This window comes from Meriones unguiculatus, chromosome 7 (genome assembly GCF_030254825.1).
Source record: "Meriones unguiculatus strain TT.TT164.6M chromosome 7, Bangor_MerUng_6.1, whole genome shotgun sequence".
In the NCBI taxonomy this organism is placed as follows: Eukaryota; Metazoa; Chordata; class Mammalia; order Rodentia; family Muridae; genus Meriones; species Meriones unguiculatus.
The window spans coordinates 23,109,923-23,132,609 of NC_083355.1; the positions used below are offsets into that span (position 1 = coordinate 23,109,923).

At 54.9% G+C, this 22,687-nt stretch overlaps 1 protein-coding gene across 2 annotated transcripts; it reads left to right on the forward strand.

The window, feature by feature from the left end:
- Positions 1-959: 959 nt before the first annotated feature.
- Positions 960-17,306, forward strand: Stac2 (SH3 and cysteine rich domain 2). Of its 2 annotated transcripts, none has more exons than XM_021646820.2 (11): positions 960-1,540; positions 10,069-10,375; positions 10,917-11,014; positions 11,162-11,252; positions 11,980-12,095; positions 12,187-12,259; positions 12,365-12,426; positions 13,300-13,397; positions 13,674-13,725; positions 14,037-14,174; positions 15,792-17,306. In XM_021646820.2, exons 1-11 carry the CDS (start codon positions 1,451-1,453, stop codon positions 15,894-15,896), a joined length of 1,230 nt encoding a protein of 409 aa, XP_021502495.1. In that variant the 5' UTR covers positions 960-1,450; the 3' UTR covers positions 15,897-17,306. The 2 variants fall into 2 exon arrangements, with proteins under 2 accessions (XP_021502495.1, XP_021502497.1); XM_021646822.2 differs by having other exon boundaries at positions 962-1,540; positions 11,983-12,095.
- The last annotated feature ends 5,381 nt before the right edge of the window (positions 17,307-22,687 follow it).

Here is a 22,687-nt window from a genome sequence, read left to right on the forward strand (position 1 = left end):
TGGTCTGAACTTACTATAGAGACTGGCCTTGAACTCACAGAGATATGCCTTCCTCTTGGCAATATGGCTCCCAATTGCTGGTACTATAGGCATGCACCACCACCCCTGGTTCGGCTTTAGTTTGGGCCCATTAAGGTGTCTTCAGTCCATAACCCCAACATTAGGGAGGCTGAGACGAGAAGATGCGGAGAGAGTTCAGAGGGTGAACTACCTGCCATTCAAACATAAGGGCCTGACTTTAACGTCCAGCATCTAGTTAAAAAGGCCAAACCCACAGCACCGGGAAGGCAGAGGATTTCCGGGACTCCAAGGCCAGCCAGTCTAGCTGAACCAGCTTACAGTGTGAGGTCCGAGTCAGGGCCTGGGGAATGACACCCAAAGTTGACCTCTGGCTGTCCCGAGGTCACACACACACACACACACACACACACACACACACACACGCCACTCATGTGCCACACACGTACCGTCTCAGACACGCGAGCGTGTGGATCATAAACACACACAGACCGGCCTGGCTCTCCGCTTCAGGGAGCGCCGATCAGTCTGGGAGTGATGTGTGTACTCGGTGAGACCCTAGAAAGACGTCGAGTTAGTGGGGGTAAACGGCTCTTTTTCCGCCGAGGTGCGGCATCTTCCCGCGTGCACGGTCGGAACGCTGTGGCTTGATCGTCTTCTGGGCTGTTTTGCTGCAGCCCCAAATCATTGGTATTTCCAGACGCTCCTCTCGCCGTCCCAGACCTCCTTCAATTTTGCACATCCACACCCCCAGCCATCTCGTTTTGTTTTGTTTTGTTTTTTTCTTCAGTGTAAAACTACCCCTCCACTCCTTTACCCTCCGAACCCCTCCCCATCTCGTCGAGCCCCCCAAGACTCCACCCCGCTGGTCCTCCTAGCCACCGCCGCAGCCAATAGCTGAGAGCCTTGATTCGCAGAGCTGCGCGGGGGCGCGGCGGAGGGAAGGGGGAGGGACCAGGCGACCTCCTAAATCAAAGTTGGGAGGCTAGGACTGGGCGGAGGGGCCGCCGGGTGCAGGGCTGGGGCCGGCGGGGGGAGGAGGAGGAGGGAGATGGGGGGCGGGCGCAGAGGACGGCGGAGCCGGCCGGACTCGGACAGCTCCGTGGCTCCCTCGCTCTGCTCCTCCGCGCAACCCCGCTTCCCTCCTCCTCCTCCTCCTCCTCCTCGTCTCGCGGAGCGCAGCATCCTCTGCGGACCCTGGGTCCTCACACCCCGGCTCGTCCCTCTCCCCCGCCACCCCAACAACTTTCTCCTCCGGTGCCTGGGGTTAGGGGGGCGGCTGTGCCCGGGAAGGTTTCTCCGGGGGTCCCTGGAAGGAAGCCACTGGAGAAAGGCTTGAGAGTCCCAAAGAGACTCCCGCTACCCACAGCCTGCCCCGGGGCGGGCCTGCCGTCGGGTCTCCGCGCGCCCTCTCTCCCTTTCCATCCCAACCATGACCGAAATGAGTGAGAAGGAGAACGAACCCGATGACGCGGCCACCCATACCCCTCCGGAGACCGTCTCCGCCCTCCAGGAGACCAAGGTAAGTCGGGGTGTGTGTTGGGGGGGGGTGTCTCGAGGCCCGGCCCCGCCCGGGCACCCCTGACTTGGAGCGTTGCTCACAGTGGCTGGGTCCCTTCGGGGTCACGGAAGCTGAACCGGAGCCCCCCCCCCGCGTGACTCCTAAGGCTGCGTGCGCCTTGCCCGGGAGGGAGGAGAGGAGGGCTCGCTCGGGACGAGGGGGACCCCAGGGGCAGATCACCCCGCCGCGACCCACCAGAACGAGCGAGCAAGCGAGCGAGCGAGGCGCTTCGGCTCCCCCCGCCCCTCCCGCCCCCCCCCCCCCCCCCCGCCGGGCGGTTGTAACTCGGCTTTGTTGGAGGGAATCGGCGCGGCGGAGGCGCAGGGCGTGTGTGGCTGTGTGTAGCCGGTGTACGCGCGCGTGTGTGCGTGCGGGGCGCACCCCTTCGTGGCCTCCAGATCCGCGGTCTGCGGCTCCCCGGCTCCCGTCCCTCTGAATTCCCCTCCACGACCGTCCCCTGTCTCTGGGCGAGCGTCTCTCGCCGTTTCCCTACGTGCCTCTCTGGGTGTCTCCGGCGTCCCTCTCCGACACCCCCCCCCCCCCGGCAGCCTGGGCACGCACCTCGCCCACCCGCTAGGCTGGGCTCCCCCAAAGGCCGCGGCCCCCCGGTGCGCAGCTTCCGAGCCGGCTCCGGGGGCTGCGGCAGCGCGCGGGGCCGTCGGTGGCGGAGCGTTGCGGTTCTGGAGAGCCAGGAGAGGGGAGGAGAGAGAGGGCAGGATCAAAAGAAGAAGTCATCGTAATTAATGAATGTCATAATTAACCCTAATTATGTATGATTGTTACTCTTGCGGGAGTCACAATGAATAAATTATTCTCCCCGTGAAGGCAGGCGGAGCCCAAGCTGCGGGCACTGAGAGGGGTGGGGGAGGCTGACGCTCACATTTCCACCTCCCACCCCTGTGGGTCTACCCCCTTCCCCAACTTCTAGGTGCTCGTGAAGTTCTGTGGGAAGCGAGCGCCTGGGAATGGGGGGAGAGAACCCGGTGGGAAGGAGCCCTTTCCCCATCCTAGACCTCAGGCCAAGACTTCCCCCTTTCTCTCTCCCTTCGGCTCTGCTCTGGTGTTTGTTACCATCCTGGTCCTACGACCTGGAGAGCACTAGAGATGGGTGGCGTCCTGGGCACGTTGGGGTCACAAGCTTCTACCTAGCGCTTCCCACGGATCATCTTCCTTCTCAGTCCATCCTGACGACCCCCCAGAATAGGAGGTTAATTCAAGGTCAAGCTCATCACCGCAGTGAGCGCAGGGAGTTGAACAGGGTTAGCACGGTCTGACCGGAAACTACCCCGCTACCCCCACCCCGTGCCTGCGCTTGGGGACCCTGCTGCTCTCCGTGTCCGAGTCTCTTGGCTTTTTGATGTCTTGCCAAGTACCCCTGGCTGGCCTCAAACTTTTGGCCATTCTCCTCTACTTCCCCCAGAGCTAAAATCACAGCTGTGAGCCACCGTAGCTGGGTCCCTCCCGCCCAACAGTGCACACCTGGCCTTCTGCTTCCTTCTAAAACTGAGACTCTGGCTTCCTGGTCTTACGGTTCCAAATCTTTCCTGGAAGGGAATGAAACGGGAGGATGTTGCTTGGGTCATCTGTGACAGGGCAGGAGGATCTTGGGAGCTGGGCCTCACCCTGAGTTCTAGTCCCCCAGCCTCCTCCTCCGCCCTGTTGTTACCCTGTGTGGCTAGATCTAGCCCCACTGCTGTTTCTCCAGAGACTGAAGAGGCTCCTGCCTCCTGCCATAGGAGAACCTGTCTGCTCCCGCCCCTCCTTAGGCGCTCACCAAGGCAGGCAGGAGCCTGGAATGGTGCTGCCTCAGCAATCCCGCAGGCTGCAAGCTCAGCTGTGTGGGGAGGGGGGCCAGACCCTGGCAGGGCTGTATCTCCCTCCTCCCATCCAAGGACCCTCCAATGTCATCTGCTCTGGGTCTGAGCACAGAAGGCCTGGAGGAGGAGAGGAGGGGATTGCACAGCTGACTCCCTCTGTGCCAGGCCATTGGAGCCCCCAGCCTTGGCCCCTTTTGTCCTTCAGGAGGACTCTGGAATGACCACACAGGCAGGACTGGGGGAGGGGGTCGTGTCATGGGGCCACTCTGCAGAGCAGAGGTAGGCAGTCGGGGAGAGAACTCAGGGCTTCTGTCAGCCTCTTTCAGGCCCTCACAGAAGAAGCTTGTGCCTCTAGATTCCATGGGAGGAAAGATGGAGAAGGTGCTGCCCACCCAACTCAATGTGAGGCTGGTTCAACAAGAGGCCGGGTGCCCAGGAGCCACCGGTCTATTCTTAGTCACCAGTTTGGTGCCCCGAGGCATTTTCCGCCAGCCTGAACCCAGCTTCCTGTTTAGTCTGCGGCAGGGTCTCCACAGTCTGCGAGGGAGGTCCACTTCCTCTTAGGATTCTCAGTCATCCCATAATATTGCTTATCACCTTCTTTGGTGTCATCCTGGAAGACCCGACCATGCCTGCTTTGCCATCTGAGTCATCTCTTGTCACATCTGACACCACCCACAGCCAGCTGCCTAGTACTGTTTCGGGATGGGATGGGAAACTGAGGACAAAAAGGAGCCTCCGGGGAGCTTCTAGGGAAGAGGACACTGGCAGATGGGGCTCCTGCTCCGAGAGGCAGCTCCAACAGACCCGGAGGCCTGGGCCGCACGCCAGACAGTCTGCAGGTACACTGGGAGGGAACTGGACCCAAGCGAAACAGCTTACTAAAATGCGTGCCAGAAATGGATCCCTGCAGCGAAGGCACGGAGACAGCTGGTGAAGATTGGTGAGATGCTTACCAGTGTCTCAGCTGCTGTTCTATTGCCGGAAGACACCTGACCCCCCCGCAACTCTCCTAAAGGAAAACTTTGTTTTGTTTTGTTTTGTTTGAAACAGCGTTTCTCTGTGTAACAAGCCCTGGCGGTCCTGGACTCCCTTTGTAGACCCGGCTGGCCTTGAACTCACAGAGCTCCACCTGCCTCTGCCTCCAGGAGTGCTTGGGTTACAGGTGTTCACCACCAGGCAGCCAGGAAGACCTTGAATAGGGGCTGGCTTCCAGGGTCAGTTTAGTCCGGGAGAAGCAGGGTGGCTGTGTGCAGGCTGACAGGGTGCTGGAGAAGTGGCTGAGCGTGCTGGAGCGGCTGGTGGCGGGAAGAGAGACGCTGAGCCTGGCTCGAGCTGCCGAGGCCTCAAAACTCAAACACTCCTCCCACCCCACCCCACCCCCACGACACGCTTTCTCCAAGACAGCTATACCTTCAGTAATGCTGCTCCTCATGGGTCTGTGGGGCCGTTTTTATTCAATCCGCCACATCCCGGCGACCTGAGTTCAATCCCCAGAACCCACCAACATGGTAGCGGAAAGAGAAAACCGACTCCCACGAGTGGTCCTCTGACCTCCACGCGTGTGCCATGGAAGGCTCATGATCATACACACATACATGTACACACACACACACACACACACACACACAAGTAAATAAATGTAAAGTGGTGGGGACAACTGCAGAGACCAGGAGTCTAAGAAGTTGGAACACCTGGCCTGGCAGAGTCACCAAAGTGACGTCTCTGGGATGAGCAGGCAGCCACTTGACAGCCATGTTCCACCCTGACCTCTGGCCAAAGCCCTTGACGACCGCCGGTCGCCCTCGGTGGCAATTCCATTCTTCCCCTCTTCTCTGCCTCCCCGGGGTCTGGGGCACGGGCATGAGTTAGAAAATCAGCAGGCAGAGTGGAGGCTTCCCTGAGGCTGGGGAACACTGTGTTCCGGACACCTCTGGCACCCTTGAAGAGGTGGCGGTTGGCACCAAATCCCTGGGAGGGGGTATACCAATAAAGGGCACAGGCCAGACTTGTGGGAAGGGACTCAGATTTACAGGGATTGCCCTGGAAGTAATGGCCTCGGGAAGGGGGACGTGAATGATGCCTTCACACATTGGAATGTCTGCCGTGGCTAGAGGAGCCCAGCCAGAGCCATGAGGGTAGTGGGGGCAGAAGTCACAGGGAGGCAGGTTTCAGCACTATGTAGGGAAGCGCTTCCTAGCAACTGCAATTGCCCAAAGATGGAGTGGCTGTCGTCCCACGAGGGAGTGTGCTTGCCATCACAAGAGGTGACCAAGAGCCATGCACTCAGAGACAATGTGGCCAGAGCAAAGCCATGGGCTGGGCTGGGGACTGGTTTAAGTGCTCAGTGTTTCCGGTCCATGGATCAGAGGAGGGAGGGGAGGGCCCCGACAGTAATCTACTCCTGGTTATTTGATCTGAGCAGCCAGAGCCGCCTGTTCAGGTCCTGACCCTGCTACTTGCCTGCTGAGGACCCAGAGTGGGAGTGATTAAAGTCCTTTAAGCTTCACCCCTCATCTGAACCATGGGACAGTGACAGTTCCCCCCAGAGGGTAGCGCTGGATGCAGGGGGAGGGTGTGTCAGGTGCTAGCCCAGATCCAGGACCCTCATGCTGAGATGCTTTATGAAGCCACATTTCTGGCTGACTGATCTGTTTGGACCCAGAGAGCACCCGGTGTGGCCGCCTCCTTCTTGGGGGTGGGGAGGCTGGGAGAAAAGAAGAAAAGTGATTTACACTCAGATAACAAGTTAGTTTTGGCTGGGCCTGGTGGTGGCTCATAATCCCAGTGCTCTGAGAGCAGCGGCAGGTGGATCTCTCCAAGGCCAGCCTGGTCTACAGGACAGCCAAGGCTACACAGAGAAACCCTATTGGGGGAAAGGCAATTCTGGCCTATCCCCTCCTGTGTGCTCTGTGCCTGAGGTCCCTGAGCAGAACATTGGTGGCTGGAAATGGGGACAGGAAGGGTGGCAACAGTATCCATTTTTCTCCTGGGCCCCATCGAAGCCCTACAGCCCTGTTTGAGACTGGCAGCCACCACCTGACCTGGGCAGGTATGCATAGCCTGGGTAGTTATTCATTGTCCTCCTGGCTCGCCACCTCTGCTCCTGAGCACAGGCATCTAGGGCCCCAGGCCTCGCTTCTCGTAGCTGCACAAAGAGGCCCACAGTGCTGTCCAGAAAGCTGCGCTTGGAAGGAGATGAACAACTCAGTGTGCCAGAAACCCGAGGGCTCTGGCCTCCCAGCTGGCACAACAGAGCTGCTCTTGTGCCCAAACACCCCCTCTGCTTCTCCCTCCATTTTGCTGCCTGCTGGCCTCTGGAAGGCTGCAGGGGCCACTACTTTCATCCCTTTGGCATACACAGGTGCTAGGCAGACAGCCACAGCGCACAGGCCGCCTGGCATGCCAGCTGGGAACCCTGGCCAAGACGGCCTGCCTGGAGCCAGGCCTAGGCCCCCCTTTCTTATTGCTGGTGGAAAGGAGTGGGCAGGAATAAGGCAACGCTACACAGAGAAACCCTGTCTCAAACAAACAAACAGAAGAAGAAAACAGACAGATAACAACTATAAAAACAAAACTTCTTTCGGGTGTAATAGATACTTTACAAGAACAAAACTCAAGAGTTCTCTCAAATATTTAAACATAAGCGAAATGAGGGAGCACTTGGCTCCACAGGAAGAAGGAGTGGCAAGGCTGCGATAGGTACCTTGCTGGGCACAGACTCAGACAGGGTGCGTTTGATCGAGGAGTGCAGAGAATTCCAGCCTCCTAGCAGAACTGGTCCTGGCTCCACAGAAGTCGGTAATGTATTCGGCAGGGACACAGTGACTGAGTACTGTATGTCGGGACCTTTGAGGACTGGAGGTGACAGGGCTTCTGCCTCGCTCAGTCTCAGAAGGGGCTAGAAGTTGACCAGAGGAACCTGAGGTGATGCAGCTCTGTCCTAGGGCAGGGCCAGGAAGCACCAGAGGAAGAAATGGGTCTACTGAAGAGCTTCAGTGGGAAAGGCTCTTCTCACAAGGAAGGCCTCTGGAAGCGTGGAAGGCAGAGAACAGGATATGAACATCAAAGCTCCCAGGCACAGGGGGCTGAGGAGATGGCTCAGAGGTTAAGAGCATTGGCTGATGTTCCTAAAGATCCTGAGTTCAATTCCTGGCAACCACATGGTGGCTCACAACCATCCAGAATGATATCTGGTGTTCTCTTCTGGCCTGCAGGGCCTACCTACCTGCCAGAGATGGTCCCCAAGGGAACAAGGGTATTGGACAATCTCCCGGGGATCCAGGACTGGTTTCTTTTCTTTAAGATCGGATTTTTTTTTTTTTTAAATCATGAGTATGTGCGTGGGTACGTATATGGGAGTTCAGGAGCTCATAGAGTCCAGAAGAAGGCATGGAGCCCCCTGGAGCTGGAGTTACGGGGATTGAGAGCCACCATCCTCCATGGGTGCTGGGATCTCTTCCAGCCACAGGAAAGGTTTCTTAGCAAGGTCACAGGTCACAGCTCTGGGATCTGGATCGGGGCCCTGAACCAGACTTTGAACTAAGACAAGATAATTATGGTGATGAGCTGGCTGCATGGGGCTTCAAACTCTATGTTGCCAAGGATGATGACCCTGAACCTCTGATCCTCCTCTCTCTACCCTCTAATTCCAAACCTGGTGTGTTTTCTGTGAGTGGCTGGCCTTCACTGTATCTGTGCACCATGCCTGGGACCCAGGGAGGCCAGCAGAGGGCGCTGTGTCTCGTGGCTCTGGTGTAACAGTGAGTTGCCATGTGAGTGCTAGGAATCAAATCCAGGTCCTCCTCAAGAACAGCAAGTATATGGGGTGGAGAGATGGCTCAGGGGTTAAGAACACAGTCTGTGCTTCCAGAAGTCCTGAGTTCAATTCCCAGCAACTACATGCTAGCTCACAACCATCTATGATGTGATATGATGCCCTCTTCTGCCATGCAGATGTACATGCAGATAGAGCACTCATAAAAATAACTACATTAAAAAACAACAACAACAACAAATTTCTTAACCACTGAGCTAATTCTCCACCCCACTCCTTCCCCTGTGTGTTTCATATGGCCCCAGAGGTGGCTGTGTTTTCTTTATTTGTTTGTGACAGGGATCTCTCTATGTGACAGCATCCGACTGGCCTCATCCCAATCAGTCTTAACTGTCTGCCTTCAAGTGTTGGTACCCTGACTTTTTTTATTTTTTTTAAGCTTCTTCTCCAAATAAGATAGGGTCTCACCCTCACATAGCCCAGTCTGGCCTCAAACTCACTGTGCAGTCAAAGATGACCTTAAACCTCTAAGCCTCCTGGGCCACCAGGTCCAGTTTTACTTAATGCTGTGGATTAAATCCAGAACTATGTGCATGCCAGGCAAGGACTCTACCAACCGAGCTACACCTCCCAAATAATTGGTACAGCAGCAGCATGAAGCGCTAAGGTGTGCCTTAAAAAGAGTCATGGAACTCACTGAACATTTGTATAGGATTTTTCCAAGATTTACTGTTGGGGTGCACATGCCGGGGCATAGGGATGGGGGGGAGTTCAGAAAATAAAAGTATACAAAATTTTTGTGAAGAACAAAAAGGAAGTACTTTAAAATCATTTCTATCCACCTTCCCATGAGTCTAATTTAGGAGGCTAAGGTTATAGCTCAGTTGATGGAGTGTTTGCCTCTCACCTGCAAAGCCCTCAGTTTGATCTCCAGCTCTGAGTAAAGCAGAGTGTGTGTCTGTGATTCCAGCACTTAGGTAGAGGCAGGAGGATCAGAAGTTCACAGTCATCTTCCTTAGTTACTTAGAGTTTGAAGCCAGTCTGAAACACATGAGCCATTGTCCATTGTATCAAGAAGAAGAAGAAGAAATGAAGAAGAGGAGGAGGAGGAAGAAGAAGAGGAAGAAAAAGAAAAAGAAGAAGGAGGATGAGGAGGAGGAGAAGGAGGAGGAGGAGGAGGAGGAGGAGGAGGAGGAGAAGAAGAAGAGGAGGAGGAGGAGGAGGAGGAGGAGGAGGAGGAGGAGGAGGAGGAGGAGGAGGAGGAAGAAGAAGAAGAAAACCTAGTTTTCTTTTCTGTTTTATATTGAGACAGGGTTTCACTATTTAGCCCTGGCTGGCCTTGAATCAACAGAGATCCATTTGCCTCTGCCTCCTGAGTGCTGAGATTAAACGCATGCTCCTTAACACCCTGCAAAAGTCTAGTTTTATTGTTCGTTGGAGACATGATCTTGCTTTGTTGCCCACATTGGCTCCAAACTCCTGATCCTCCTGTCTCCATTCCTTGAGTGCTGGCATTACAGAAGTATGCCACCACATTCGGCCAAAAGTCTAGATTTTAAAAATAAAATAAAATAAAATAAAATAAAGATGGGGTGGGGGTGCTGGCTTCACTGGGTCAACCTTAACTGGCTGGAGGAGACCAGCAACCACTTCTTGGCCACTTGGCTTTCCATACGCTCCACCACTTCTAAGCGTGTGCCTGCCTAGCTAGAACTCTCATAAAATCCAGTTCCCATGGATTCTGGAAAGCTGGATGATTGGAGCAGGGGGTCTCCGGCAGTTCTTTCTGTTGGCTGTGGGCCTCAGCTCTCCTCCTCCCTCCACGAGCTACCCAGGAAGCCTTCACTGGTCAGCCGTCCAGCCTTGCACTCATGCCTCACTCCTTCTCTTCCCAGCTCCAGCGATTTAAGCGCTCCCTCTCCCTCAAAACCATCCTTCGAAGTAAGAGTGTGGAGAACTTCTTCCTTCGCTCAGGCTCTGAGCTGAAGTGCCCAACAGAGGTGCTGCTGACTCCGCCCACCCCGCTGCCTCCTCCTTCTCCACCACCTGCCTCCACAGACAGGGGTCTGCCCACCCCGACCCCCTCCCCCTGCCCGGTCCCTCGCCCCTTGGCGCCACTCAAACCAGTGAGGCTGCACAGCTTCCAGGAACACGTCTTCAAGAGAGCCAGCCCCTGTGAGCTGTGCCACCAGCTCATCGTAGGTGGGTGCCTGGGCCCCTGGGGCAGGCAAGGGCTGGTGAGCGTCCGGGAACAAGCCATGCAACCACCTAACAGTGGAATCCTGCAACGCAGGGTCACTATGTCGGGTGACAAATGAGTGTCCGGTGGGGGCTGGGCATCAGACCGTTGCTAGAGCGCTTGCCTAGCGCGCATTAGTCCTTGGATTCTATATTGCCAAGTCTGGGCAAGAACAACAGAGTCATGAGTGGTGGTTGTACCCACGGTGGCTCCAAGCTCACCTACGTGCTGGTTTGGCTGCTGCTGACACCTTCGCTGTAGGAGGTAGAGGTGCCAGGCCCCGAAGCCCAGCACAAAACTATTAAGCACCTTGCCTTTTCCCCTTGCCCTCTGCCACCAGGCCACACAGGGTTTCTCTGTGTAGCCATGGCTGACCTGGGACTCACTCTATTGAGCGGGCTGGCCTTGAACTCAGGCATGCCCCACCGCCATCCCGCCCTTAGCCAGGCTTTTGTTGTTCCCTCTCTTGGCCATTTCCTCTCGCTGAACCCACATCGCTCCTAGGAAACTCTAAGCAGGGCTTGCGATGTAAGGCGTGCAAGGTCAGTGTTCACCTCTGGTGCTCCGAGGAGATCTCCCACCAGCAATGCCCGGGCAAGACGGTGAGTGAGCGCTGTCATGTGACAGAACTCTCGAAAGAACTCCTCCAGGCTGGCTCCTCCTGTAGGGCGGCGCTGGGCTCGGGCAGGGTCAAGCTTTCCCTGCATCACTATATCTCTCTATTCTCTCTCTGCCTTCTCTTGCCTCAGTCCACCTCCTTTCGACGAAACTTCAGCTCCCCACTCCTGGTGCATGAGCCGCCACCAGCCTGCGTCACGAGCAAAGAGTCCCCACCTACTGGTACGTGCCCCACATGCCCTGGCCCCTGTTCTCAGACATCCACGCATTTCTCGGTTCCACGCCCGAGTCACACTGGCAATGCCCATTCCTGGCACTCCCCACTTCCTTTCCCTGGACGCTCTTGTCCTGAATGTAGGCTCCAGTTATCCATTTGCTCATTCATCTCTCATCCAGCAACTTATTGAGAACCTACTTAGTTTGAGGCAGACACTGGGAGACAGCACCGAAGAAGGTGAGATTGAGTTGGGTGTGATGCTCCATGTCAGCAACTCAGAAGGTAGAGGAAGGAGGACAAAGGAATTCAAAGCCATCAGGGCTACTACATAGAGAGTCTAGAGCTGTGTGAGACACTGTTTTGAAAACCAAGTAACAGCCGGGTGCATGCCTGTAATCCCAGCACTCTGCGGGGGAGGGGCAGAAGCAGGCAGATCTCTATGAGTTCAAGGCCAGCAGCCTGGTCTACAAAGCGAGTCTAGGACAGCCAAGTCTACACAGAGAAACCCTGTCTCAAAAAACAAGCAAAACAAACACCAATGAAAACAAACAAAAACTAACTAACTAAATTGAGCTGGCTAGAATTAAGCTTAGGGTTAAGCTAGCTCAGCAGGTAAAGGCACTTGCCACCAAATCCAGTAACCTGAGTTCTAACCCTGGGACCCACATGGTGGAGCTTCAGGGTGAATCCAGGTTGGCAGCGGGCTGCCAGGCATTGAAGGCGGTTGCTTAGCAGGAACCAGTGGGAAGGTGGACCCAGTTTATGAGACCCTGCGCTATGGCACCTCCCTGGCACTGATGAACCGATCCAGCTTCAGCAGCACCTCTGAGTCCCCCACCCAGAGTCTGGTATGCTGGGCACAGAAGGGGAGCCCCAGAGGGAGGGTAGCTGAGCATGACTGTGGGCCCAGGGGCTGACCCTCCTCCTGTCTCTCCCCAGAGTGAGCGTGATGAGCTAACAGAAGATGGCGAAGGCAGCATCCGAAGCTCAGAAGAGGGGCCCAGTGACAGTGGTAAGCCAGAGTGAGAAGGCCCCAGGCACGAGAAGAGGGTGTGTGCGGGGGGCGGGGGGAACATTTCTTGAAGCTTCACACCCTGGCCTCACCTTGCTGTCCCAGTATTCACAGCTCCAGCTGAGAGTGAAGGATCAGGACCGGAGGAGAAGAGCCCCGGACAGCAGGTAAGCCTGCGTAGCTTGGAGTCCACAGGCCAGGGTGAGGAGGACTGTAACACCCTCTTCCAGTCCCCAGGAAGAGGCTGCAGTCGAGATAAGAGGCATGGAGCTGGGCGGTGGTGTCACACGCCTTTAATCCCAGCACTTTCAAGGGAGTTCGAGGCCAGCCTGGTCTACAGCTTGAGCTCCAGGACAGCCAAGGCTATACAGAGAAACCCTGTCTCAAAAAAACAAAACAACCAAAAAAAAAAAAAAAAAACCCAACCAAACAAAAAGAGGCGTGGACAGGTACTGTCTCTGACATGAACTCAGTGGCGGGCTCTTTGACCTCCCTACCTCACCCCCTCGCCCCCCCCCCGGAGGAACAGCCTTGTTAGGCCACAGAGGAGGACATTGCAACCAGTACTGATGAGACCTGATAAACTAGGGTCAGATGGAAGGGGAGGAGGACCTCTCCTATCAGTGGACTTAGAGAGGGGCATGGGAGGAGATGAGGGAGGGTAGGCGGGATTGGGAGGGAATGAGGGAGGGGGCTATGGCTGGGATACAAAGTAAATAACCTGTGATTAATATAAAAATAAAATTATATATTTAAAAAAAGAGGCAAGGAAGTTGGGAGGGCTCTCCATGCTCCACTCCTGCTCTCGGGCAGTTCTCAGATACATGGGGCAGACAGAGGGTGTCTTCCTCCTCTAGAGCAGCCCGACCCCCCACCTAGGGTTGGAGAGATAGATACACATGGAGCCCTATAACTTATCAGAAATTCACCCTGCCCTACCTCACAGACCACCAGGGCAGGCACGCTCACGCTCACAGCAATGGGACCATGGGTGGAGCAAGGAGGTGGCCACCATCACTGACCCAGGACTTTTCCTACAGCCCCCAAAGCTCCCCCTGCGGAAGGATGTGGGGTCCATGTACTCCTACGTCGCTCTCTACAAGTTCCTGCCCCAGGAGAACAACGACCTGGCTCTTCAGTGAGTCCTTCCTGTGGTCTAGCCCTCCCCCCCGTCCCCCCTGACCCCCAGTGACCTTGGAACACCGGGTGATTGGGGCCATCGGTAGTTTTCTTCTTGCACCCACAGAAGGGCTGCGGTTGCCCACAGTGATGTCTCCTGCCCAGTTCTGGGCTGTTCCGGGGAGCCTGATGTGGTCTCAGTGACCTCTAAGGGCAGCGAGAATGCGCTCCCCGCTGAGAGGGGCCTGCAGGGCACCTGGGTGCCCACATGCTGCCCCCGCTCTCTCTTTCCCAGGCCCGGAGATCGAATCATGCTAGTGGATGACTCGAATGAAGACTGGTGGAAGGTGATTGGCAGGATGGGGTCTGGGGAGGACTCTGATAGGTACTCCACCTTCCCTTCAGGCCTCAAAGACCTCCCTTCCTCCAGTGGCTTGCCCAGGTCAACCCCCGGGTCTTGTTATCAGTTTCACTGTCCCTTGTTATCAGCTCCCCCTGTCCACTGTATGGCCTTGGGAGGCCAGAAGCCACCACCAGCTGAGGGCTGGAATAATGAGAGCCCAAGGTCTGGAGGATGATGGTACTGGCCCTGGGTAGGGACTGGGTCTAGGGAAGGAGGAAAGCTGGTACTTAGGAGCACTGCCAACCTCATCCCCAGGGCAAGATTGGCGACCGGGTTGGCTTCTTCCCAGCCAACTTTGTGCAGCGAGTGAGGCCAGGGGAGAGTGTTTGGCGCTGCTGTCAGCCCTTCTCTGGAAACAAGGAACAGGGCTACATGAGCCTCAAGGAGAACCAGGTGGGTGCCAGGGCCCTGCTGGGGTTGAGGTGTGGGGTAGATACTGAGTGAGGGTGCCAAGTGCCCTGAAGGAGGATCGGAAATCCCGGTACAAGTGAGGGAGTGGCTTAGAAGAGAAGACCTTGGAGCTAAGGATGTAGCTGAGTTGGTAGCGTGCTAGCTCTGGGTTCCATCCCCAGCAGTACATGAACTGGACACAGCAGAACATACCTGTAACCTAGCTAAGGCAGGAGGATTCTCTTGAGTTTAAGACTGTATAGCAGCCGGGCAGTGGTGGTGCACAGCTTTAATCCAGAATTTGTGGGGCAGAGGCAAGCAGGTCTCTGTGAGTTCAAGGCCAGCCTGGTCTACAAAGTTAGTCCAGGACAGCCAAGGCTACACAGAGACAGTTTTTGAGACAGTTTTTTTTTTTTTTTGTCTCCAAAAACAAACAAAGAAACAAACACAAAAACAAACAAAGGGCTAGCATGGTGAGGCCCTCCTTGGGGTCTGGAGCTGGTAGCCACTTGATGCTGGAGGCAGCTGGAATAAAACAGCCCTAAATTGTGAATCTAGAAGCTTGGTTATTTTCTGTTTGTTCATTTTTAATATTTTTTTTTATGTGTAGGTTTTTTTTTTCTTCCTGCATGTATTTCTGTGCACCGTGTGTGTGCCTGGTGCCCCCAGAAGCCAGAAAAGGGTGCTGGATGCCCTAAAACTAGCGTCACAGACGGTTGTGAGCCACCATGTGGGTGGTGGGACTTGAACCCAAGGCCTCTGGAACAGTGGCCACTGGTTCTCAAACATCTTAATTCTGCGACCCTTTACTATAGTTCCTCATTCTGTGGTGACCCCCCGGCATAAAATTATTCTATTGCTACTTCATAACTGTAATTTTACCGCTGTTAAGAATCATAATGTAGCCAGGCATGGTGTCACACGCCTGTAATCCCAGCACTCAGGGAGGCAGAGGCAGACTGATCTCTCTGAGTTCAAGGACAGCCTGGTCTACAAAGTGAGTCCAGGACAGCCAAGGCTACCCTGACTCAAACAAACAAACAAACAAATAAAAGAATTATGATGTAAATATTTGATATGCAGGATATCTAATATTCAACCCCCAAAGCGGTCTCCACCCACGTGCTGAGAACTGCTGTGGCTTAACCGCTGAGCCATCTCTTCAGCCCCCACTTTTTGTTTTTCTTAGTGTTTTGCTATGTAGCCCTGGCTGGCCTGGAATTTACGCTGTAGGCCAGGCTGGCCTTGAACTCACAGATATCTGTCCACCTCTGCCTCCCTAGTGCTAGGATTTAGTGTGCCCCTGGGTGGGTTTAAGCACTGACTATGCCCTCTGGCTTGCTGGGTAACCTCAGGCAAACCTTTGACCCTTTGCCACCTTCTTTGTGACATGGGATTAGGATGGGGCACTGTTTTAACTGATCCCCAAGTTCAGCCTTCATGGTTACGTCTTGCTTACTGTCCCCTGGGTCCTGATCTTGCTGCTGATCCCTCCTAAGGTCCTGCTTGCATCAGCTCTCTCCACACCAGAAACACCAGCCGAGTCCTCCCCTGGGGCATGTCCTTTGTAGCCACCAGCAATAGTCATTCCAGGCCTCATCCCTCTCCGTTTCCACTCAGATCTGTGTAGGCGTGGGCAGAAGCAAGGATGCTGATGGCTTCATCCGCGTCAGCAGCGGCAAGAAGCGGGGCTTGGTGCCAGCCGACTCCCTGGCAGAAATCTGACAGAACCCAAGAGAGGCCAGATGCTGCCCCTGCCCGTGCCTGGCCCTTGCTTCTGGCCTGAGAAGGAAGCCGGCACCCTGGCCACACCCTTCCTCTCCCTGGCTCTCTCCTAAGCATCACCCACCACCCCCCACTTAGGAGCCTTCTGCACCGAGGAAGGTTTTATTTCTTGGGTGGGGTCCCCTGAATGGGGTGATCTTCTGCAGCTTGGGGAAGGGAGTCAAAACTGGGAAGAAAGGAGGAAGCGACAAGTAGGCCCACCCCATGCCCAAGTACCACCTCGCTGGGCTGCCACAGTGAGTCCACCCTAGGGGGTCGCCTGCTGTCTTCCAGAGACCTTACCTGCTCAACTGCCTTTGCATGCCTGACCCCTCGCTGCCCACAACCTTTGCTCGGGTCTGTGTATCCACCCCTTTGCAAGTGGGGCCTTGTGAGAGGGCCTTTCGGGGTGTTCCTCGGCTCTCTCCTCTGGTTTGAGTTGGGGCTGAGGACCTAGGGAGAACCCCGAGTTCATCACCTGTCACCCCTTCACTTCTCAGGAAAGTTCAGGAATCTTTCCAATTACTTGAAACCCCTGGCGGGCGACAGAGCAGGGCTGAGGGCTGAGGGCTGGAAGGAAGGGGTATGACGTGGGAGACTGGTCCATCAAGGACAATGTCCACAGGGCAGCCTCATCCGACCTTTGTCTGCTAGAAATCGTTGTCCAAGACCAGCCGTGACAAAGACCCAGCTGAGAACAAGACACTGGGCCCCTGCTCGGTCAAAACTTTTCACTATCAAGCTCCAGAAATCTCTCTCACCGGAAGCAGCCAGCTAGGGGAGTCTGTGGTTGTGAGTTCTGGTCTCTCTAATGGCCCTGTCCTCAGGTGGACCAAACTTATTTTCTCACTGGGCTCTACAGAGCCATCCCTGGGAGGAATACCTTGGGAGACAGAGGAAGGATATGGAAACTTCTTTTTGGCCACGATCAAGCGATGGTCTAGGAACCCCTAGACCTCCTGGGCAGGATAAACAACCTCTCCCTCAAAGGCTGTTTATTTATTTATTTATTTATCTTTATTTTTTTATTTTTTTCTGGTGCCAGCCCCACTCCCCCTCCTTCCAAGCTCAGAGCCTCCTTTCGTGCCCTGTGCCCTGATCATGTCAGCCAATGCCACCCCCAGTTCTGGCCACAGTCATGCCTTCCATACAGTGAGAGGACACAGATTTTCCTACCCAACACCTTGCCCTACTTTCCCCCCTGAAAGGGGACTAAAGCCACACTGCCCTGTTTGCTGCCATGAGGGCCCCCCCGCCCCAGCAAAATCCCCGGGGTGGGCCCAATGCCCAGTGTACACGAGGCTGCATGACGGTCCTGGGGGCGTCGCTGAGCCCCCAGGCCCATAATTAAACGTTTCTTGTCTCAGCTTATTTTCTCTATGTTATCTGATGGCGATAGAGAAAGTGAGCTGCCGGTTGGGGCTGAGGGTTGGAGAGGTCATCGGACCTCTGAGAGGGGGCTCTCGTCTGAGTGGGATGTGCTAGCGAGGGAGCCACGGAGAGAAGGGGTGAAGGACGCGAGGAAACGGAGTCAGGCGAGGCAGGTGGGTGGGGCCCGAGGTCAGGTCTGGGTTCCGCGCGCACCTGAGTCGCGCAGGGGGCGGACCCACCGCGCAGAGGCGGGCGCCGACCCTCCTGCTTCGGCCGCCGTAGGGCACAAGATCCTCCTCCCCCGGCAGCCCCCAAGGCCCAGGTTCGGAGGTGGTGGAGGGGACAGTGGCCGACGCCGGAGCCTCGAGATGACTCAGCTGCGGCCGTCATCAGAAGCCCGGCGTTGGGTGGTGAGGGCAAGGGGACGGTGCGGGGGGGGGGGGGAGCGCGCGTGCCCCTCCGGGCCTGCCGCCCACCTGCTCCAGCCAAGCGGCCGCCTTCCCGCGCCCGCCCGGCCGCGTCACTCTCTCGGCTCTCTCGTGTCCTGGGCTATTTATAGGCTCAGTGGGGAGCAAGCGAGCCCGAGGCTGCTGCGGGGGTGCCAGGCCGCAGAAGGTGGGAATCTGCCTGTTTAGACGAGTACCCCCTCCTCCATCCGAGCTTGGGTCCCCGCTTCCACCTTCGGAGCTAGGTAGGCTAGGTAGGGCCAGGCTATGGACTCCTTGAGCATCCTTTGAGCCCCTTCATCCAGTGAAAGCAACAGAGATTGAGGGTGGAGAAGGGCAGCCCTCTCCTAGAGTCCCTCGCCCTCGCACTAGAAGAGAGCTTCACCCTTTCCCCTCCCCCCCAGTCTGAAGGCTTAAAACAAAACAAAAACAAAAAAACGAGAACAAAAACAGGATCTTGCTTTGAAAAGAGGGTCTTGCTTTGAACTCAGTCATCTTCCTGCTTCAGCTTCCCAAGTGCTGGGATTTCAGGTGATAGACACGTGTCTGGCTCTGAAGGCTGTAGAGAGAATTATGTAATCCAGGCAGTCCTGACTCTTGATCCTCCAGCCTCGGCGCATCTCCGGAGTAGGTGAGATTACAGACGACACGCAGCGCCATGCCCTGCCTCAGAGAGGAGTTCACATGAACACCTGGTGTGACAGAGCGCTGACCCCTCTGACAGATGAGAGACGGTAAATGGTTTACCGAGGGTCATACAGCGCCAACCCGCCCCTTTCGCACTCCGGAGATGGAGCAACCGGTGGCCCAGACATTTTACAGCCCCGCCCCGTGTCCCTCAGTATTTTAAGCCGCCGCAATAGAGAACAGCCTGAGATGTCGGGCCGGGGGCTCCAGAAATGGATGCCTCCGCTTCATTGGAAAGAAGTGGAGATGTTGAATTGAAGCCTGTGTACACCCAGTGTCTGCCACCAGCCGGCAGCTGGCCTGAACACTCCCCCGCCCCCTCCCCCTCCCCCAATCTGTTTGCCGCACTGCTGAGCATAGCAGCTTTTTCGGGTGGCTGAGCCACTGACAACAGGCTCACAGCCTATGGGCTAGGAACAGCTGGTGTCCCCAGCGAAGCCTCTGTCCTCCTCCGTGTCTGTGCTCAGGGATCTGGCCTGGGGATGCCCAGAAATCTGCTGCCAGTTCCATCTCTGACCTACACAAGCCCTTCTCCCCTCTTCCTTCTGACATCACCTGCTGCATCCCACCTGGGCTCAAGAGAGATGCAGAAAGAAGGATGTACGAGCCGGACACAGGGAACAGGTGGACGGATACTGAATACGGGGAAGACTCAGGCAGCGCGGCTCTCTGTGGAATCCCACCACCTTGCTAGCCCATTCCCTTCTCCTCAGCCTCCTCAATCTCCCGGTCTCTCGGGCTTGGACCAGCTAAGGACTTGCTGAGACACTCAAGGAAGGCAGCCGTGCATGTCTCTTGTGCTTTATAGGAGATGGCCTGGCTTGCCCCTGTCTCGGCCTCACTATGCCACCAGGGAAGAGGCCGAAGCCAGCCCCACTTTCCCAGACCTTGTCCAGCTCACAGCTTACATCCGTGTCTCCATTCTGTGTCTCTGCACGTGGCACTACTCTGAATCATAGCCACAGCTGGGAGCTTCGTGGTACGAGGAACTAGACAATGCTGAGAGGTTCTGGGAACTTATCCAGGCCTCAGTTTTCTTATCTAGAAAGTGAGTTAGCTGGCCTGGTGGTGGCCGTGGTAGCGCACACCTTTAATCGCAGCTCCTGGAGGCAGAGGTAGGTAGACCTCTGAATCTGAGACTAGCTTGGTCTACAGGGTGAGTTCCAGGACAGCCAGAGCTACACAGAGAAACCCTGTCTCAGAAGAGAGAGAGAGAGAGAGAGAGAGTTGGGTTTGCTTTGGGTGTTTACCTGGAAGAGAGTAAGCCCCTTAGAAAGATACATAAAGTTGTCTGGTGGAAATAGCTCAGTACTTCTGTTCTGTTTTGCTACTCAGCCCTGGCTCGAACTTGGAGCACTCATGCTCATGTGTCACCATGCCTGGCTAGTCATATAATGTTTTTTGTTTTTGTTTTTTGCTTTGTTGTTTTGTTTTCTGAGATAGGGATTCTTCGTGTGTAGCCCTGGCTGTCCTTGAACTCACAGAGATCCACATGCCTCTGCCTCCCAAGTGCTGAGTTTAAAGGCATGTGGCACCATGCCTAGCTTTAATCATATGCTGTGTGTGTTTGTGCGTGTGTGCATTATCGTGAATGTGTCAGATCCCTTGGAATTGGTGTTACAGACAGTTGTGAGCTGTCATGTGGGTGCTGGGAATTGAACCCCGGGTTCTTTGGAAGATTCTTAACCTTATTTATTTATTTATTATGTGCATAATGTTCTGCACACCTGCATGCCAGAAGAGGGCATCAGATCACATGGATCTGATGGTTGTGAGCCATCATGTGGTTGCTGGGAATTGAACTCAGGACGTCTGGAAGAACAGCCAGTGCTCTTAACCTCTGAGCCATCTCTCCAGTCCCTGTATCTATTTTTGATTTGTGTGTGTGTACACACATTAGAAGCTCTGGAGCTGTAGTTACAGATAGCTGTGAGCTGCCCAGTGTGGGCTCTGGAAATTGAACTCAAGTCCTCAGGAATAGCAGTAAATGCTCTAAAATGCTTCCCATCTCTGCAGTACCCAAGTCATATATATATATATATATATGTGTGTGTGTGTGTGTGTGTGTGTGTGTGTGTATGTGTATATAGATAGATAGATAGATAGATAGATAGATAGATAGATAGATAGATAGACCAGGCAAGCCTAGAACTCACACAGAGATCCGCCTGCCTGTTTATGCTTGAGGCTCCCTGAAAGTTAGTTTCCTGTAAAAGTGTCAGCCTGTGGTTGGAGGGACATAGCTTCCAGGCCTGTGGTGATGATGGTCAAGAAAAAAAAATGACAGTGGGATGGAGTGTAGCTCAGTGGCAGAGGATTGTCTGTCATGAGTGGACAGCGAAAAGTCAGTGAAATCAAGGTTCCCCCGAGAGGAGACTCAGCCCATCAGTTGCCTCCTCCATATTTGCTTCTCTGTTGCTATGAGAAGCAGCGACCAAAAGCAACTTGTGTGAGGACAGGGTTTGTTTGGCTTAGGGGTTACAGCCCATCATCAGGGCAGGAACTCAAGGTGGGAACCTGAGGTTAGGAATGCAAGCGGAGACTATAGGAGAAAGCTGCTTACTGACCGGCTCAAGCCTTGAGGCTGGGCACCTCAGCAGTCCCGCTCTCACACTGAAAACCTAGGTCTCAGAGAGCCGCTGGTTCTTAGTCAATAATGGAAGCCTGGAAATGAGGGCTCTGGTACCCGTGAAGGTAGCAGCAGCGGGGTAAATTAACGTGGTGACGAGAGGAAAGACCAAGTAGGCAAAAGAATAATTTTCCTTCTCCTGTGGACACTTTTTATCTGGGCTGTTTCTCAGAGGGTCCACCCACACCTGGGCTGGGTCTTCCTGGTATTACTAAGGCAATCAGAATTCTTCAGGTGAGGCTTCCTACTCGGTTAATTCTGATTTGTGGCAAGTTGACATTAAACCACCATAACCTTTCAAAATAGCCCAATGTCAACCAAACAGAAACCCCCGGGTGAAGCTGGAGAATACAAATACAGCAGCCGCCAGTGAGTAAACAGCACCATCTTCTGGCCTGGAGTGGAACCGGGGCTCAGGAGCACCCCTAAGCTTGGATCACTGCATCCCCCGTCTCTGCCAGTGGTAGTGATGGGACTGTCTCCAAAACCTTTTGAGTTGGGTTGGAAATGTCCGTTACTAAGCTGAGAGCTTGGCCGAGGCCACACTCCTCTTCCAGGTCTTGGAAAACTTTTGCTGTTAGCGAAGTCTTATAGCAAGAGCCCAAGAGAGCAAATGTAGGTTGTTTCAATGGACAGAAAACTCCAGACATCAGCATCCCTTCATGGCAGGTCTCACACATGGCCGGATGTGGAGGTCGTGAGTGCTCACCAGCCTGGGCTCTGTGGCTTCTGACCAGCCCCCTTCCTACCCTGCCCAGAACCCGATAAAGACATGAGGCAAAACTGTGGTCTATTGGTCCCTGTGCCTCTCTGTAGACTTTCCTCCTCCACATCTCCATAAAAGACTGAGTAGTCACCCTACAACAGAGCAACAAGGGCAAGGTGGACCCAGCTTTCCTTGCTGATGCCAGCATAGGCCAGAACTGACAGTGGACCCCCCAGAGTTCTGCTGCTATCCACCCCATTGGGCCCTCCTTCCTCTCACCTGAGGCCTGGAGCCTTAAGACCCGAGAATGGGGTGGAACTCCAGTTCCACTGCTTCTGCCACCTACATAATGGAGGTGGCTGACCCTGTAGGTGGCATTAGGCTCAGAGCAATTAAGACTCTTCTGGGCAGTTACTACAGCTAAGTGGGTAAATAAATGCCTAAGAGACCCATATTTAAATAGACTTCTATAACCCAGGGTTAGAGCTGTCCAGAGGGTTCCAGAACACAGCCATACCCGCACTTTGGGGACTGGGTGGGCTGCTTGATGGATGCTCTAAGTCTCAAGCCACTCTGGAAAATGAATGCAGAGCCACTTAAGCCTATGAATTCCAGAGATAGGTTAGCCTCCAACCAGTCCCAATACCTGATTCCTAGGTGCTGCTTCTGATTCTCTTACATTCAGACTCAATGTACCATTATCTCCAACCTGTGCCTCCACTGGCCCAGAGCGTGACAGGCCATGTAGCCTAGCCCTTTAACAGGGGGCATGCTTGAACCAGCTTCTACTTGGTTCTACAGCAGGGTGGCCTTGGACTGCGTTTAAATCATCCCCAAGAGCTAATATCCCAGGCAGTAAAAGTTACCACATGTCCTGAAAGGGCAGTTTTAGGAGTTATTTTGAAGACATGGG